The 16,045-nt window shown below is 45.2% G+C and overlaps 2 protein-coding genes across 5 annotated transcripts in view; one reads left to right on the top strand and one right to left on the bottom strand.

Moving 5' to 3' along the window:
- Positions 1–1,060: 1,060 nt before the first annotated feature.
- Positions 1,061–11,120, bottom strand: PEX11A (peroxisomal biogenesis factor 11 alpha). Of its 2 annotated transcripts, XM_047736964.1 has the most exons (3): positions 10,937–11,120; positions 5,458–5,573; positions 1,061–3,123 (listed from the first exon to the last, which is right to left on the bottom strand). In XM_047736964.1, the coding sequence occupies exons 1-3, from the start codon at positions 10,990–10,992 to the stop codon at positions 2,552–2,554; spliced, it is 744 nt and encodes a 247-aa protein (XP_047592920.1). In that variant the 5' UTR covers positions 10,993–11,120; the 3' UTR covers positions 1,061–2,551. The 2 variants fall into 2 exon arrangements, with proteins under 2 accessions (XP_047592920.1, XP_047592921.1); XM_047736965.1 differs by lacking the exon at positions 5,458–5,573 and having other exon boundaries at positions 10,937–11,076.
- Positions 11,063–16,045, top strand: part of WDR93 (WD repeat domain 93) — a 50,008-nt gene continuing 45,025 nt past the window's right edge. For all 3 annotated transcript variants that reach the window (XM_047736958.1, XM_047736959.1, XM_047736960.1), the window contains exons 1-3: positions 11,063–11,184; positions 14,358–14,687; positions 15,582–15,774. In XM_047736958.1, coding sequence (XP_047592914.1) covers positions 14,400–14,687; positions 15,582–15,774 — 481 coding nt within the window. In that variant the 5' untranslated portion in view covers positions 11,063–11,184; positions 14,358–14,399. The remainder of the gene's footprint in view (positions 11,185–14,357; positions 14,688–15,581; positions 15,775–16,045) is intronic.

Here is a 16,045-nt window from a genome sequence, read left to right as displayed (position 1 = left end):
GTTCCAAGCCTTTGGAGTCATGGCTCTGGGCCAGTGTATAGGGCTCCGTGTTGGAAAGCTCTGCTGACAAAGCCAGTCCTCTGGCAGCTTTGGCTGGGAGTCCAGAATGTGGGTGAGAGGTGAGAAGCGGTGAAAGGGCACAGGACAGTCCCCTGGGAGCAGTCTGTCTTCCAGCCCCAGCTTGAACGACACAGAGTTACCGTCTCTCCTCCCCTCACCCTCCACCTTCCCACAGGAGCATAGGGACCTTGGTCCTCCCGTGCACAAGTGGACCCCACCACTAAGCTCGGTATTCAAAGCTTCATTGCTCAGTCAACTCTCAGGGAACAGCGTTCAGCTGTGAATGTGCTGGCCTGTCCATCTGTTAGGAACGTCTTTGGTTTTTTTTTTTTCCCTTTTTAAGATTATTTATTTATTTATTTGACAGAGAGAGAGATCACAAGCAGGCAGAGAGGCAGGCAGAGTGAGGGGGATGTAGAGAGTCTGATGCGGGACTCGATCCCAGAACCCTGACACCATGACCTGAGCCGAAGGCAGAGGCTTTAACCACTGAGCCACCCAGGCGCCCCACACCTTCGGTTTTTAAAATCCCTCATGAATGTGGAGGCTTGGAGGTAGGAGGGTTCGTTAGAAATGGGAAAGATGCACAGGGAGGGAGGTACGAGGGTACTGTTGAGGTTTGCACAAATTCCAGAACAGGCGGTATTCCTTAAGCTCCCCATCACCCCCCCCGAAATTGCAGAGGACAAAAGTACTGAGACGGATGCTGCCATAACCGGCCACCACGGATTTGAAGCCAACTTCTCCAGGCAGAAGCGAGAGTGCCACCTGACAGAGCTGAGACAGGAGACGCCGTCCTGGAGGAGATCCCCTCAGAGGTCTCTTTCCACCCCGATGTTCCAGTCTAAATCTTTCTTCATCCTGCTCCTCGGCGTGGATCTTCCAGGCAAGAGCTCATTTTACCAGAGCAGCTCTACCAGCCGTGTATCCCCTGATCACCTCTGACTCGCCCTCCTCTCAGCTCTTCCTCATTCCCAGGACACACTCACAGATACTGGAGTCTCTTTTGTCTAGAAATTTATTAGACATAATTAATCTATGACAGTAGAGGATCTGGACAAAGTAAAATTAGTTGCTCAAACTTTTTACTTGCCCTGACCTAGCAGCTTTCGATTCATTTAAAATTCCCGAAGTATTTTCTCAAATCCCATTACCTTGATTAAACACTTTAAAAATAAGAGCGCCAAGGACCTGAGTCTGCTTTTTAAGAATCTCATTCACATTTATGGGAAACATTTAGCGCGCATTTCTTTTCTCATTTCCATTCAGGTAAGTGAAATGGCTTCACTTACCATGTGAAATGATAGGACTGACATTGACCTCCCACCTGGCCACAACCTATTTTTCTGCTTCACTTCCCCCAAATCAGGGGATCTGCAACCAACAAAGAACTCAACAGCCCAGATGGGAAGTGGGACCATGAATAAATGGCCTTTTCCTCATTGCTCTTTTCCACTCCCCCAACCGCCCCACACATATGAAGTCTGATTTCTCATAGAAAATGGTGATGCTCCTCCGTTCAGAGTACTCATGAAATTTCTTAACTGCGTAACTGTTGTTGAAAATTAACGTAGCCATGCCCGAACTGTTATATGACTTTAAATAAATAAATCTGGCTGGTGAATCTACATAGAGCTTTAATTTTTCTATAAACCACTAACAAAGTTCTAAAAAAGGCTTTTCACACAGGATTCTGGAGTCTCACACCTCCACTCAGTCAGGAAGGTAATGAACTATCCTCGAAAAACACTGGATTTGGAGTCTGAGGAATGAGGTGCTGGTGTATTTTTTTAAACCGGTTTCCTCATCTGTGACAGGCTACCCACAGGCACCTGTCATGACCTCCCATACTGTGGGGCCCCCAGTCCTTTCTACGTGCTTCTGATCTTTGTTTTCTCGCTGTACTACCTAAAGTCACCATTTCTACCACAAAGGTGCCTGATGCGTTTCTGATTGTACTTCTGGACAGAGGAAGGGAAGGACTGCCATGATGAAAGGCTGTAAGCGGGGGGCATGGGCCTCTAGGGAGAAGCCATGTGGGGGTTGAGGGGTTGGTATCTGGTCAGAGGAGGAAGAGGTCTTTACTAGGTCTGAGAGAGGGCTGGTGTCAGACCTATGGTAGTTGTGCAAAAGCAGCGAGGAGCACACCCCAAAGGCTGCTGTATATTAATGTTCAACTGTTTGGGCCTTTTTCAATTGTTATACATTTAGCAAACAATGAGCTCCCACTATGAGCGTAAGATGTTCAATAAATGTTAGACGAAAGGAAAATACTCAGAAATTCAGAAGTCACTCCAGCCCTCTAAAAAACACCTATAAATTTTCATGCGCCCCATTCTCCATTCTTGGCCCCACCTCTGCTCACACCACTAGTCGCTAAATGCTCCCATGAACAAGTCTTTAAGCGCCGCTTGATGTGGTCTGTGCCTCACGCAGAAGTAACCCTAGACGCTGTCTTTCAAGCAGGCGCCGGTCTCCGTCCGAAAGCACTTCAGCGCACCCTCAGCTTCATCTGCGGATACGCCACGACGATGATGCCCGCTATGGAGGACACAAGACCTCCAAGTCCAATGATGCCAGGATTGGACTTATAGATCCCCAGCTGGTCCAAAGGGTTCAAGAGATCGCAGAAGTTCTTCACTGTGTCCAGGAGCAAGGGCGGGTGCTTCTTCAGAGATCGGAACAAGAGGAGGAGGAAGGACTGGAGCCATTCTGTTTCCTCATCGGCCACGCTGTACCCAAGAGGCTCCTGAGACAGTGACTGCTCCGTCCTCGCCCTGTCGCGTGCAGCCTGTTCCATCTGCAGGGAGAGCTCGTACAGGTCCCTGGCCAGGCTCAGTAGCAGACAATAGTAGTAGTGGCGGGCAGCCCACATTCGCCATTTCTCTTTGTTAATGCCGGAGGCAAGGCCTACGCTCCTCACCCAGAGGACGGTATCACAGATGAAATAAATCACACGGTTCACGTTGGCTAACGTCAGGCATACGCGGGGCACCAGGTCAGTGGCGTGAACGCTCTGCTGGGTCGCCTGCACAGCATGTACCACATTGCCTAATCTGAACCCTGCGAGAAGAACCCACAATGGTTAACGAATGTCGAATTACTATGTCATATGAAGGCAGAAGCCCTGTATTGGGGTGAGAGGCCAGCACTGGTGTGTTGACTACTATGTGAGGCTCAGTCTTCGCTCGGGAATCAGGAAGGACTTTACAGTATATTAAGGACACCGAAAATGATCCTGGCAGGCACAAAAGACAGTGATTCTTTAAAGTTACCACCTTCATTCCAGTGAACAGCTTAACACTGGCTTACAACACCCTTCAGGCAAGGTCAGTCATGAGTGCGGACTGTGACATCCGAATATGACCAGCTATACATCTTTAGAAGAAAAGTTCTATAACATGAAGTTTAGATGCAACTTTAGTTAGTTAGTTACTTATTTCTGCACGTAGGAAGCTTTGATTCCCTGTGGCCATTTCTCTGACCCAGATGCCAACAATCTTTTGGCGAGTCTAATGCCTTAGATTTTATTTACTTTCCAGACAAAAGATGGCTTTTCTTATAAAACATCATTATCATTTTGCCATCTGTGTGGTCCAAACCCCCTCTGGCTCCCTACTCAGGAAGACAAAGTAGAGATGGTAGGAGTTAGTGGCTAGGAAACCATTAATATTGTCGTCGGTGACTCCTAGTTGAATTAAATCCACCACTGCAAGGCGTATCCTCCTCTGAACATGTAATTCAGTTCATCAGGGATGTAGCAATCAACAGATATGTCTTGAGCACCTACCCAGAAGGAGTTATAGTCCTACGCATTATGGAGAATACAAAGAAAGTACTTTCCTTAAAGGACTATATCCTACACTCAGCAAATGCTCAAAAGTAGCTACCCTCAAAGACTTATAATCTCACGAAAATGTCTGGTATGATTTTATCAAAAATACACAAACCAGACTGTGTTCTGGCTCTGGCATCAACTGGCTGAATGACCCTGGGTAAGTCCTTTCCAAATTTCAGAACCTTACCTCTAAAGGACCTGTAAGCTCTAACATACTAAAAAATCTGAAAACTTGGGCGCCTGGGTGGCTCAGTGGGTTAAGCCGCTGCCTTCGGCTCGGGTCATGATCTCAGAGTCCTGGGATCGAGCCCCGCATCGGGCTCTCTGCTCAGCAGGGAGCCTGCTTCCTCCTCTCTCTGCCTGCCTCTCTGCCTGCTTGTAATCTCTCTGTCAAATAAATAAAAATTAAAAAAAAAAATAAAAAAAAAAAAATCTGAAAACTTCTAATCCTATCCTTCAAAGCCATCCAAAAAAGCTCGTCCTATCCTCCAACATCCCTCCACTTGACAACTTAACTGCTCTGTCAAGCTAGTTTCCTCATGACCTTCTAATACAATGGTTTGCTCATAACAATTCTGAGCCTTCGCAGGGGAAATCACCCTTCAAGGCTTTCCTTCCCTTTCTCTCTTAGCTACGCCTCAAGTTCCACCGCCTCCCAAACCTTTTCCCCCACCTCTATCCTAGCTAATATATCTGGCACTAAATCTTATATCATTATTTATACAATGCAATCTTATTTCTCTCATAAAGCTCAGCTATACCTAAAGTAGGTGCTCAAAAATGATTGTTCAGGGGCGCCTGGGTGGCTCAGTGGGTTAGGGCCTCTGCCTTCGGCTCGGGTCATGATCCCGGGGTCCTGGGATCGAGCCCCGCATCGGGCTCTCTGCTCGGCGGGAGGCCTGCTTCTTCCTCTCTCCCTCTGCCTGCCTATCTGCCTACTTGGGATCTCTGTCTGTCAAATAAATAAAATCTTTAAAAAAAAAAATGATTGTTCAACATGGGATTTCTACATTCCATTCTAACCTCTCTGCCTGCCTACTGTAGGCAGAAGCTCATGTCAAGGATGGCCAAGACACTGCCTAACTCTAAGAACTAAAGGTGAGCTAACTAACACAGGCTATAATTAAGCAGAAAGATGTAGTGTAGCACCACCTGTGCACAAAGGAGGGTGTTTGTGAACAGTCTGCAGCAAAACATTCAGTCTTCTTGGCCTCTCCTTTAGTGAGGGCAGCCTTCCTGGTCGACTTCACCAAAAAACCTCGAGGATTAGAAATTAAAGATCTGGGGGCACCTGGGTGGCTCAGTGGGTTAAGCCTCTGCCTTCGCTCCGGTCATGATCTCAGGGTCCTGGGATGGAGCCCCACATCGGGCTCCCTGCTCGGCAGGGAGCCTGCTTCTCCCTCTCTGCCTATCTGCCTACTTGTGATCTCTGTCAACTAAATAAATAAATAAATAAAATCTTAAAAAAAAAATTAACGATCTAGAGAGTATTTTGTGAACTGCAGGGTCTGACGATCTGAAACCGGGAGCCACTGTCCCTCACGAGACAGGGTACTTACATTTGCGGCCAGTGCTCACACTGGTCTCCAGTTTCTTGAGCTTCATTACCACCTTCTCTTTGCCAGCTTTAGGCTCTAACAAGTATCTAAGCAACATGCATGTGTACTGAGTGGCTCTGGAATGGAAAAAAAAATGAGGAGAATGATTTACAAGCCAAATGAAATTTGATTCATGAAGTAAGGAAAGGAGGAACACATGTTGCTAAAAGCGAAGTTTCCAAGACAAGTTCTCACATAAGTGGCTTTTACAAGAGCATAATTCTGCAACAGTCACTCCACGGGGCTAAAGGGCAGAACATGGGACGGAAATGTGACACAAAGGTAATGAAACAGAACGGTGAGGTAACAGTGAACAGCCCTTCAAATGGCCTGTTGCTGGCACAGAGAAATGGGTAGAGTCAAAGTGGAAACAGCACAAAAATCTCCCTCGTACTAAGTCTGCAGCAATCCCTATTCTTTCTTTTCTCCTGTGTAGAACGATTTTCTGATTTCTAAAATGAACCTTTTACCTATCGCCAACTACTTATGTGATCAGACATACACTCCAACCAGAACCGAACGAAAAGTTCGGTTGTGAATTTTTTGTAAAAGGATCAAACACACACCAATGCATGAATATGTAGAGATATGTTTTTACATTTGTCTTTCAAAACTAGTTAGAATTTGGGGGCGCCTGGGTGGCTCAGTGGGTTAAGCCTCTGCCTTCAGCTCGGGTCATGGTCTCAGGGTCCTGGGATGGAGCCCCGTATCGGGCTCTCTGCTCGGCGGGGAGCCTGCTTCCCCCTCTCTCTCTGCCTGCCTCTCTGTCTGCTTGTGATCTCTGTCAAATAAATAAATAAAATCTTTTTTAAAAAACTAGTTAGGATTTTATATAAATACGGACTCCTGCTTAATAGTAGTCAGTAAAGCGATCATTGTTATGACTACAAGTAACACTGCCTCATTAACAGCAATGGAACCCATGAGAAATCCTGCGTCACATGCTCAAACATCTAAACGCACTAGAATCTATTTAACGAAGTGGGTGCCTGTTTCCTACAAGCCTCTAACTGCACTGGAATCCCTTCAGGCTATAGATAGGATTCTCAATAAAAATGGGGCACATTTTCCAAAATGGAGAACCTGTTATTGCGGGTGAAGTAAAAAGAATTTTTAAAGCAGTTTCCTGGCTATAGGGCTCAAGTCGGTCATGCCAGTAAGTCCCCTTCTCAGATTTGGGCTAATAACAGCCATGTGTCCAAAACCCAGGTATTATTTTACCAATGCCAGTTAGTTCACAGGAGCTATCGATCACCACGGGGCTTGGGAAATGAATCCTAGAGATCTCAGATCTTGGTGAAAAGTATATCTAAAACAATTATTTTACTAACCAACCTCCCTAATAAACCTTGCAGGGTACATTCCAAGTGCACTGCATTTGAAGCCTTCTTTTTAATGAAGCTTGTACACAGTGCGACCATTTAAAAAAACCTATCAAATAAATTACTACAGTGGTATAGGCTGGTCACTACCATGGTGGTGGGCATGAGAGTTACCTGTGTGGATTTAAATCTCAGCTCTGCCACTGTGTTACTATTAACCTCCCGCTTCAGTGTCCCTATCTGTGAAATGGGAATCATTTAGAATATCTACCTCTCAGGGTTGTGATGAGGGTTAAATGGATTAATAGCGGTAACATGTTGAGAACAAAATCTGGCATCAAGTCGGTTTCGGAAAGTCTCGTGATCGGGGCTCTGCACACTGGCCTGTTTGTGTGAGCCCTGGCACACTCAGAAGAGAAGGGAAAGCTGTTAAATGAAACCACAACCCTAATTATTCCTTCTTTATTACTGATCAAGAATCAACCAAATTTCTAAAAGAAACATCATGAACTAATTAGTAGGAAAGCACAACCTCTGTTCAATATTTTCAGTAGCATAGCGGGTACCGCAGAGGTGCAGTCAGCCCTGTCTGGCGCTCTCCACACAGTACCCGGTTTGACAGTTCACGGAACTATCTCACACGCAGAATCTTGCAGTGGCCAAGAGCAGACTGCCCTCAAATGTCCCCATTGATTATTTTAAATAAAAGTTACTTAAGAAACAGCCAGTGCAGGGACACTCAAGACCCTCCTCTGTCCCCCAGAAAGCAGGAAACACATCTTCTCCCATGTGAAAAATACCTTCCCTATACTGAGGAAGTCAAAAGACATCCTTATCACCAGAGATAGGGGCTTTAAAACTGAGAAAGTTGTAGAAGCAAACCTCGTTACTTTTTCCTGGTCCTACTACTCTCAGATCCCGCAGCTCAAGAGAAATTTCTGCCCCTCCCTTAACTACATAGAATCTAAATTGAGGGTCTTTCCTAGAATAAGCGTTATTAGCAGAGATAAATTTTATCTGAATGACCCAACTGTATGGTCAGGCAAACGTTTAATTACCAAATATCTGCTCTCCTTATGACTGTAAAATGCATTCCTTTCCTCTGAAATCCCAGACCTCTACTCCCTTCTCCTTAGCTCAGCATGAGACAGACAGACACACACACACAGACAAAACACCCCTTGTTTTCCTCTCTTTGGAATTTTCATGTCTATGGAGACACCCTGTGTACACCTGTTAAATTTGATTTTCTCTTTTTAATCTGTCTCAGGTCAACTTGATTCTTAGTCTAGCTAGAAGGATCTTTGAGGGAACAGGAATTCTTTCTCCCTGACAAACTATAATCATGTCTTTAACCGTGGCCATTTTAAACTTTTTTGTCATTCTCACATTTTTGCTCAGATCCTTTTACAAAAGCTCCCTGCAAATGTGTTTCATCTTGAGAGATTCATAAAAAGGAACTTTGACAAATACAGGTTTCCGATAACCTTAAGATCATAAAAGTGAACTCGGAAAGAATTTCTGGAACTAACAGGAGAACCGAACTTAAGCAGATCAAGAATATATAACATGGGATTAAATGAACTGAGAAGGATAATTATAATTGGGACATTTTTGCTTGCAATATTGATAAATTTTTAATGTTTTGTTCTCCAGATTTAAGAAAATTTCTTCTCTTAAGCTAGGATTTACAACAATTTCTTTTTTCTCCCTATCTGATCCCTGCAGAATTCAAAAACACCCATTGAATTCTTATATATTTTTGACAACATATTTATTTGGGCAAGTTCAGTAAGAGTTTGCTCTTCTTGTGACAGGACACAATTGGAAGCATGGTTTATGTTCAAAGGCTGTGACTGGAATGTCACATTTGGGAGACAGGCATTAACTCAGATATGACTAGGAGTTCGAAGGCACTAAGGGTGATCGATGGAGCCAGTAAAGCCCTTTGGAAAAAAAAAGCCTGACAGCTTGCTTACCGGGTTCCCAGGAGCCTTACCAGGTGAGTAAGTCACCTCCTGACAGGTGCAAAATCCTCCGGATATTTTGGGAACCTCAAGAGGAGAGGAATTAGCCTTAATCTCTAGGTATTACAGGTGACAGCTGATGGCAAGTCTTTGGCTTGACTTCTGGCCTCAAGCGGCAGTTTAAAGTTCAATATGGAGATTCCTTACAAAAAGTTCCAGCAAAGCAGATCTTAAAAGGCCTATATGATTAAGCAGTATTTTTGCTGCACTTATGTAGATAACCAGGCCAAGTTTCTCCAAACTAGATATATTTTTGCAAAGAAATTAGTCTTAATTTGGCTATCTTTGGTAAAATGAAACTGATTATAAAAAAACAAACATATGCTGCAATAACACAACTTTGTGGATATTAGAGTCAAATAACAATTTATTATGAACTGGACTAGATGCTGGTTTCTTCTAGTTTCTTCCAATGCTTGGTTACAATTCTCCAAACTCATATTTTTGATATTCTTGATTGAAAATCACTTGATAACTAAAACTGCCCTTTTTCTTAAAGCCCTGGACACGGAGCATGAACAAGTTGATGTGAACTTCAGAAAAACCACAACAGCTCACACATGAGCAATTTTCATGCCTGGTGCTCTGTGAGCCACTCAAAATGATCACCAGAGACACTCAAACTACAAACCAAGCAATTCTGACGGATTGCCACTGCCTGCCCTCACTTGATATAAAGATCCTTTAAACCTGATAACTAGAAATCCTTGACTGGCTACACTCAGAACTCAGAAACCGGTTTGTAATTTGATCCGATCATGAATCATTGTTTTTCTTTTGTTTCCATCGAAATGCCTTATTACCTGATTATCTGAACCACAGGCCTAACTCTGAGAACACACTTGCATCGCCACCTCCTGAAATGAGTTTAACTAAAATGACCTATTGTCAGAACTGAGACGCTGGTTCAAGGAGACAGGACCATCTGTCAGCTCAACTTTTAATGTAGGAAACGTCCAGGAAAGTTTCAGAAAAGGGAAGTGTAGCAGCCAAGGGTAAGCCACCCCAAAGTGTATCACTCGGGCACACTGATTATTCTAAGTAAGAAAGTTACTTAAGAAACAGCTGGTGCAAGGACACGCAGACCCTCCTCTGTCCCCCAGAAAGCAGGAAACACATCTCCCATGTGAAAGATACTCTCCCTGTACTACGGAAGTCAAAAGACATCCTTATCACCAGAGACAGGGGGCTTTAAAACGGAGAAAGTTGTAGAAACAACGTCGTTACTTTTTTTCCGGAATCCTGCTACATCAGCCTAAATCCTGTTCGGGATTCCCTCCCAAATGAAGCTCTCAAACACCTGTTTTCTTTATCCTGTCAATTCCTCACAAATGTTATTGTCTGTCTAAACTGTATAAAAAGTGCCTCCCTGGGTCATTTCTCTAGGTCTGAATTTCACACATGGGCCTCTGTGCACACACCTGCTTTTTCTTTTCTCCCCCTCCTGTGAAGCTGATCCGTGTAAATGTAATTCTTAGTCTAGTTGAAAGACGTTGAGGGTAGGGGGAGAATTTTTCCTGCCCTACAATCTCAATGAGATAGGGCAGTAATAGTAGATAAATACAAATTCTGTCTCTCCGTAAGCATTTCATTTCACAACCAAATGGCTGGCTTCCCGGGTCACAAATGCCAGCCCAAAGTTCATCTTAGAAAAAAACAAATCCCGGGGGACGCCTGGCTGGCTCAGGCGGTGGAGCCGCGGACTCTTCATCTCGGGGTTGCCAATTCGAGCCCCACCTTGGGTACAGAGATTACTTAAAAAAATAAAATCTTTAAAAAAAAATTTTAAATGCCGGGAGGAAGGCTGAGTGGAGAGGACCCGGTCTTCCCCAGGTTAGAGGAACGCTGGTGGACTGGTCCACGGCGGTCAGGGCCCGGGCGGCTGCGCGGCTACACACCCGGCTGTCCCGCGGAGGCTCGGGCGGACAGCGGTGTCGGGTCCGCCAGACTGCCTGCGAGAAGGGCTCCGGAACCGAACTCCGTCCTGCCGCGGTCCACTGGGCGAGCCCCTCCTCCGGAAGCCGGAGAACCCGAGACCTGGCTCAGGTCGCAGCACGGGGAAGGGGTGGAGGCCGCGGGCACCCGACTCACCTGAAGAGTCGGTCCCGGCCCTGGGTCTGGTTGGTGAAGCGGATGAAGGTGTCCATGGCTTCCGGCCCGAGGCCACGTGTCGCCGAGTTCAGTCGCGAGTCCTCAAGGGCTCCGCCGGGTCCCCTCGGGAGAAGCTCAGTCTCCCCGCCCCCGTGGGGGCGGGCGCGCCTCCCGTAGAACGACTTGGCGGGCTTCCGGTGGGGGCCGGAAGTGGCGGTTACTAAGGCGACACCACGCTCCCGGCCTAGGTGAGCGGAAACTTGGCTGCTCCGCTTGGGTTCAGCGGTTCTCCGCGTGTCCCTGGAGGCCCCTCGACATCTAGGGTCTCCTAGAGGGGGACTCAGGAGGGGAATCTCCCGACGCTCCTTGGCATCTAGGGTCTGTTAGAGGAGGACTCGGGGTGGGGGATCTCCCCAGCCTCTGACCTTTCCGGAGATCTTGAGAACTCCGGAACCCCATGCGGCATACCGAATGGAGATTCCCCTGAGGTTTTGCTTAATCGTGTCCCACCTCTGTACCTCGGTTTCCCTTGAGCAACCCCAGCTCCAGGTTTGGCGTAGGAAACAGCAAAGATAACCCAATACGTGGCATGTATTTCTAGCATGGAGAGCCAGGTAAAGTGGGAGAATTTTCTGTTCGGATCGTTGAGTACTCAAGATTGCCACCTGAGGAAATCCTAGAGGAGCTAATATGAACAAAGTTGAGGCAGAAATAGATTCCGGCAAAACTGCAGCACTGAGCGTTGGTTCTTTGGGGCTTGAAGACATAGAATCCCACCCGCTCCGTAATAGTAATATTACGAAATATACCCCCTACAATCAAAAGGTTTATTTTTGTAACCTTTATTCCCTTGGTCAGGCCTGCCCTTAACATTTGCAGGCCAGGGGGAGGATTACAAATAAAGACCCACATACCATACGGTTATTTAATTATTTAAAAAAAAAAATATTTATTTTGGGGGCGCCTGGGTGGCTCAGTGGGTTAAAGCTTCTGCCTTTGGCTCAGGTCATGACCTCAGCGTCCTGGGATCGAGCCCCACATCGCATCGCATCGGGCTCTTGGCTCAGCGGGGAGCCTGCTTCCTCCTCTCTCTCTGCCTGCCTCTCTGCCTACTTGTGATATGTCTGTCAAATAAATAAATAAAATCTTTAAAAATATATATTTATTTTTAAAGATTTATTTTTATTTATTTGAGAGAGAGGAGTGCTCAGGGACATGGGGGGGGGGGGTTGCGGAATGGAGACAAGAGAGCGGAGCCCAAGCACACTCGCAGTGAGTGGGGTTATGTCTTCATCAAATTTTGTCTTTATCAAGGGTTTTGCCCATGATGCACCTTGGTATAGATTTCTTAATGTTTCCTTTGCTTAGGGCTTGTGTTCTTCTTGAATCTTTGAGTTTACAGTTTCATCAAATTTAGAAATATTTTGTCTATTTCTGCAGATTTTTTTTTTCCTCTTCCCTCCTTTGGGGATTTCAGTCACACTTATATTAGACTACTTCAGGTTCTCCCATACCTTTTTTCATTTTTTTCCCCTCTCTTTCAGTGTTTCTATTGCTGTATCTTCAAATTTCCTAATCCTCTGTCCATCTAATTTGTTTTGCTCTGAAGAGCTTGTGATTAATCTGATCGAATGTACTCTTCATCCCAGACACTGTAGTTTTCATCTCGGGAAGTTCAGTTTGGGTTTCTTCCACATCTCTAGCGAACATTTCCTCTTGGTTTTTAAACATGTGAAATACATTTATAACTGTTTTATCTGCTAGTTCTAATAAGTGCATTGATGATGAGTCAGCTTCAGTTGACTGACTTTTCTCTTTGTGAGTTTCTTGCCTCTGCATGCCAGGTCTTTTTTTTTTTTCATTGGATCCCAGATATTTATTTCATTGGATGCTGGATATTTCTGTTTTCCTATAAATATTGTTGAGTTCGCTCTGGTATGCCGTGAAGTTACTTAGCAATTTTTTGATCTTGTCACTTTTAAGATTTGACTAGCAGTACCAGAGCAACGTTAATTCCAGGGCTAATTTTTCCCTTGCTTGGCAAGACCTTCTGATCACTCCACCCAGTGTTTGTAAATTATGAGGCTTCCCATTCTCCTGGGTGGAAACCGGCATTATTCCTGGTGTGAGTTCAGCTTACTATTCCTACCCGTGATTTCAGGTGGCTCTTTTCTGTCATATTGGGGCTCAGCTAGCTCCTCTGGCTATGCACCAGAAACATCACAGATGAACCCTAACGGGTGAGGTAAGAGGATGGCAGTAGGTTTCTACAAGGGTTCCATGCCCCCCCCCCCAGTGCTCTGACAGTGCAAGACCCCCACTCCACTACATGTGAATCATCTCAGAATGGACCCCATGTGCCACATTAAATGCCTTTATTTAGGGGCGCCTGGGTGGCTCAGTGGGTTAAGCCGCTGCCTTCGGCTCAGGTCATGATCCCAGGTCCTGGGTTCAAGCCCCGCATCGGGCTTTCTGCTCAGCAGGGAGCCTGCTTCCTCCTCTCTCTCTGCCTGCCTCTCTGCCTACTTGTGATTTCTCTCTGTCGAATAAATAAAAAAAAAAAAAAAAAAAATCTTAAAAAAAAATAAAAAAATAAAAAAAAAAAAAAAAAGAAGAATTTGTTTAAAAAAAAAAAAAATGCCTTTATTTACCTGTAATTTTGAGAGCCTTTTTATAATTTGTACAGTTTTGAGTTCTATGAAGTTCAGGTTACTTGTTCTTTTCTATGGACTGAAACGTTATGCACACACACAGCCTGGAGCTGATAAGTTGTGATATTTTTGTGAATGTTTAATTATTTTCATTTCATGGGGATTTTGTTTTGTTTTAGTCCATTTTTCCCCCGAGTCTCGAACATTGCTACAGGCCCTAGAAAAATCCCACAGGCCATGGGTGCTCTGTCTCCAGAACTGTCAGTCAGTAGCAGTGGGCCTAGAGAGAAAGGACCAAACGAGACAGCAAGGATTTGAAGTGCTTGGACGGCATCTGGTCAGAGACGAGGGGAAGGAAGGAGAGCAGTCCTGGCTCACTACCCAGCTGGCCTGGGCATAGCCAATTGCAGAGATGGAAGAAGGAAGAGAAGACCTAAGTTGTAGGAGAGAGGTGGAACCCCGACAGACACTCTCTGAGCAGGAGCTGGAGAAAGGCAACAAGGATGCCACATTTCCTCTCCCTGTGCCATAGCACCCATCATCTTGAGCTATTCTGGAAGATGTGACTCGTTAACACCCAGTTCTGCTGATATCCTTATTATATGAAGGGCATACTTTAGTAATGTGGTAACAATCCTGTGATAAATAAGGAAAGCGCCAGTCTCTAGAATAAATAGTTCCCAGGGATTTTTGTGCTAGAGAGGGGGATGTGCTGTCTTCTGGTAACTTCTCTTTTTTCTCAAAGGACCTTTGCTTGCTTCCTTTGTCAGCTTTTCCAAGTTTCCTAGACGGTCCCAGTGCCAGCTTCTGTGATGTCAACCCCCAGAGGAAGTCAAGTCTCCAGTTTTATGAGAAAGGGGGTGCTCGAGGTGCCATCCCCAACAGAGAAGGACTGGCCAAAGGATGATGAAGATGATTATGTCTTCATAGATTTGGGTGAGGAGGTGGATTCCCTGCCACAGCCTTACCGCATGATCAACAAGATGGTGAACCTTCTGTTTGACAAGTGTTGGGAAGTTATCCAGGAAAGGGAGGCACGGAGGGAAGTTGAGCTCAGCCGGACCCAGCCCACCACCTATGCTCCACTTATAGAAAGCAAGGTATGGAGGAGCTGACCAGGAGTCCCTGTTTCCCAGTAGAGTGTTGATAAATGAAAATGCCTGATCCAGGGAAGGAGCTCCTACAAGCAACCTTCCCTCATTAAGACAGGTGCATTTCTGAAAGATTACTAGGCTTGCTGATGTTGATTAAAATGGATCTAGTAGGGCGCCTGGGTGGCTCAGTGGGTTGGGCCACTGCCTTCGGCTCAGGTCATGATCTCAGGGTCCTGGGATCGAGTCCCACATTGGGCTCTCTGCTCAGTGGGGAGCCTGCTTTCCCCTCTCTCTCTGCCTGCCTCTCTGCCTACTTGTAATCTCTGTCAAATAAATAAAATCTTAAAAAAAAAAAAAAAAGACAGCCATGGTTAATGGTCCCTCTACCCAGCAAGTAGCATGGCATTTTAATTAATTAATTAATTAATTAATTTTAAAAATGGATCTAGTAATTGCTTGGGAGAAATGGGTATTCTGATTAGTTGGAGATTATACAGAAAGTCTTTTATCTTCTGTTGTTATTTAAAAATACTTCTGAATACTTTAATCACTCTCTTGCTTGATGATTGGGAATCTGCCAGTGTCTCGGCGTTTCCACGGCATTCTAGATGATAAAAGTACAGGGAACAGGGACTCTACTCATCACAGGACCTGTGGTCATGGTTAGTCTTGTAAATGTGTACTTATTCTCAACTTGGTTGTTTTCTCTGGCTCTTTTCTCCTAAAAGTAGAATGCTATGACTTTCCTGATGCTTGGGCAAGATACTTAGGTGAGCACTGTTTGGGGGTGATATTCTTCCTAGGAAGGGCCCACATGCCTCTTTGAAAAGTTAGCTCATATTCTTGCAGATGGTGGCAGCTGAAAATCATTCCTTCTTCCTTTGTTTTTTGTTTCCCCAGCTCAACAAAATGCCAAATTGCATGGCGATTTCCCAAGACTATGTCTTTATTGGAGGAGCCAAAGGATTCTCCATCTATAATCTGTACAGTGCCAAACGAGTATATGGTTGGGAGAAACTTAAGGTGGATGTCACTTCCATCTGGGCCACAGATTTGGGGAGTGAAATACTTATTGTTCCCGTGGATGAAATGGGTACATGTTCTTCCTCTTTTTTTTTTTCTTTTTAGCCAAATTTATAGTTATCTGTAGACTGTTCCAATTTAATCTCCTCTCTAGGTATGGGTGGGGCCAGACCTGGAGCCTTCTCCCTGGTCACATAGTATTAACTCACACACACAGAACATGATTGTGTGCAAAGCACTAGTCTAACATTGCACATAAGCTGACCCATGCAACCCTCACAACAGCTCTGGGAGGTAAGTAGAATTTCTTAACCCTGTTTTTCAGAAGAAGCCACTGAGGC

The sequence above is a fragment of the Lutra lutra genome, chromosome 7 (genome assembly GCF_902655055.1).
Source record: "Lutra lutra chromosome 7, mLutLut1.2, whole genome shotgun sequence".
NCBI classification, from domain to species: Eukaryota; Metazoa; Chordata; class Mammalia; order Carnivora; family Mustelidae; genus Lutra; species Lutra lutra.
The sequence above is the reverse complement of the archived record's forward strand: the minus strand, read 5'-3'. Positions and strand labels throughout refer to the sequence as shown.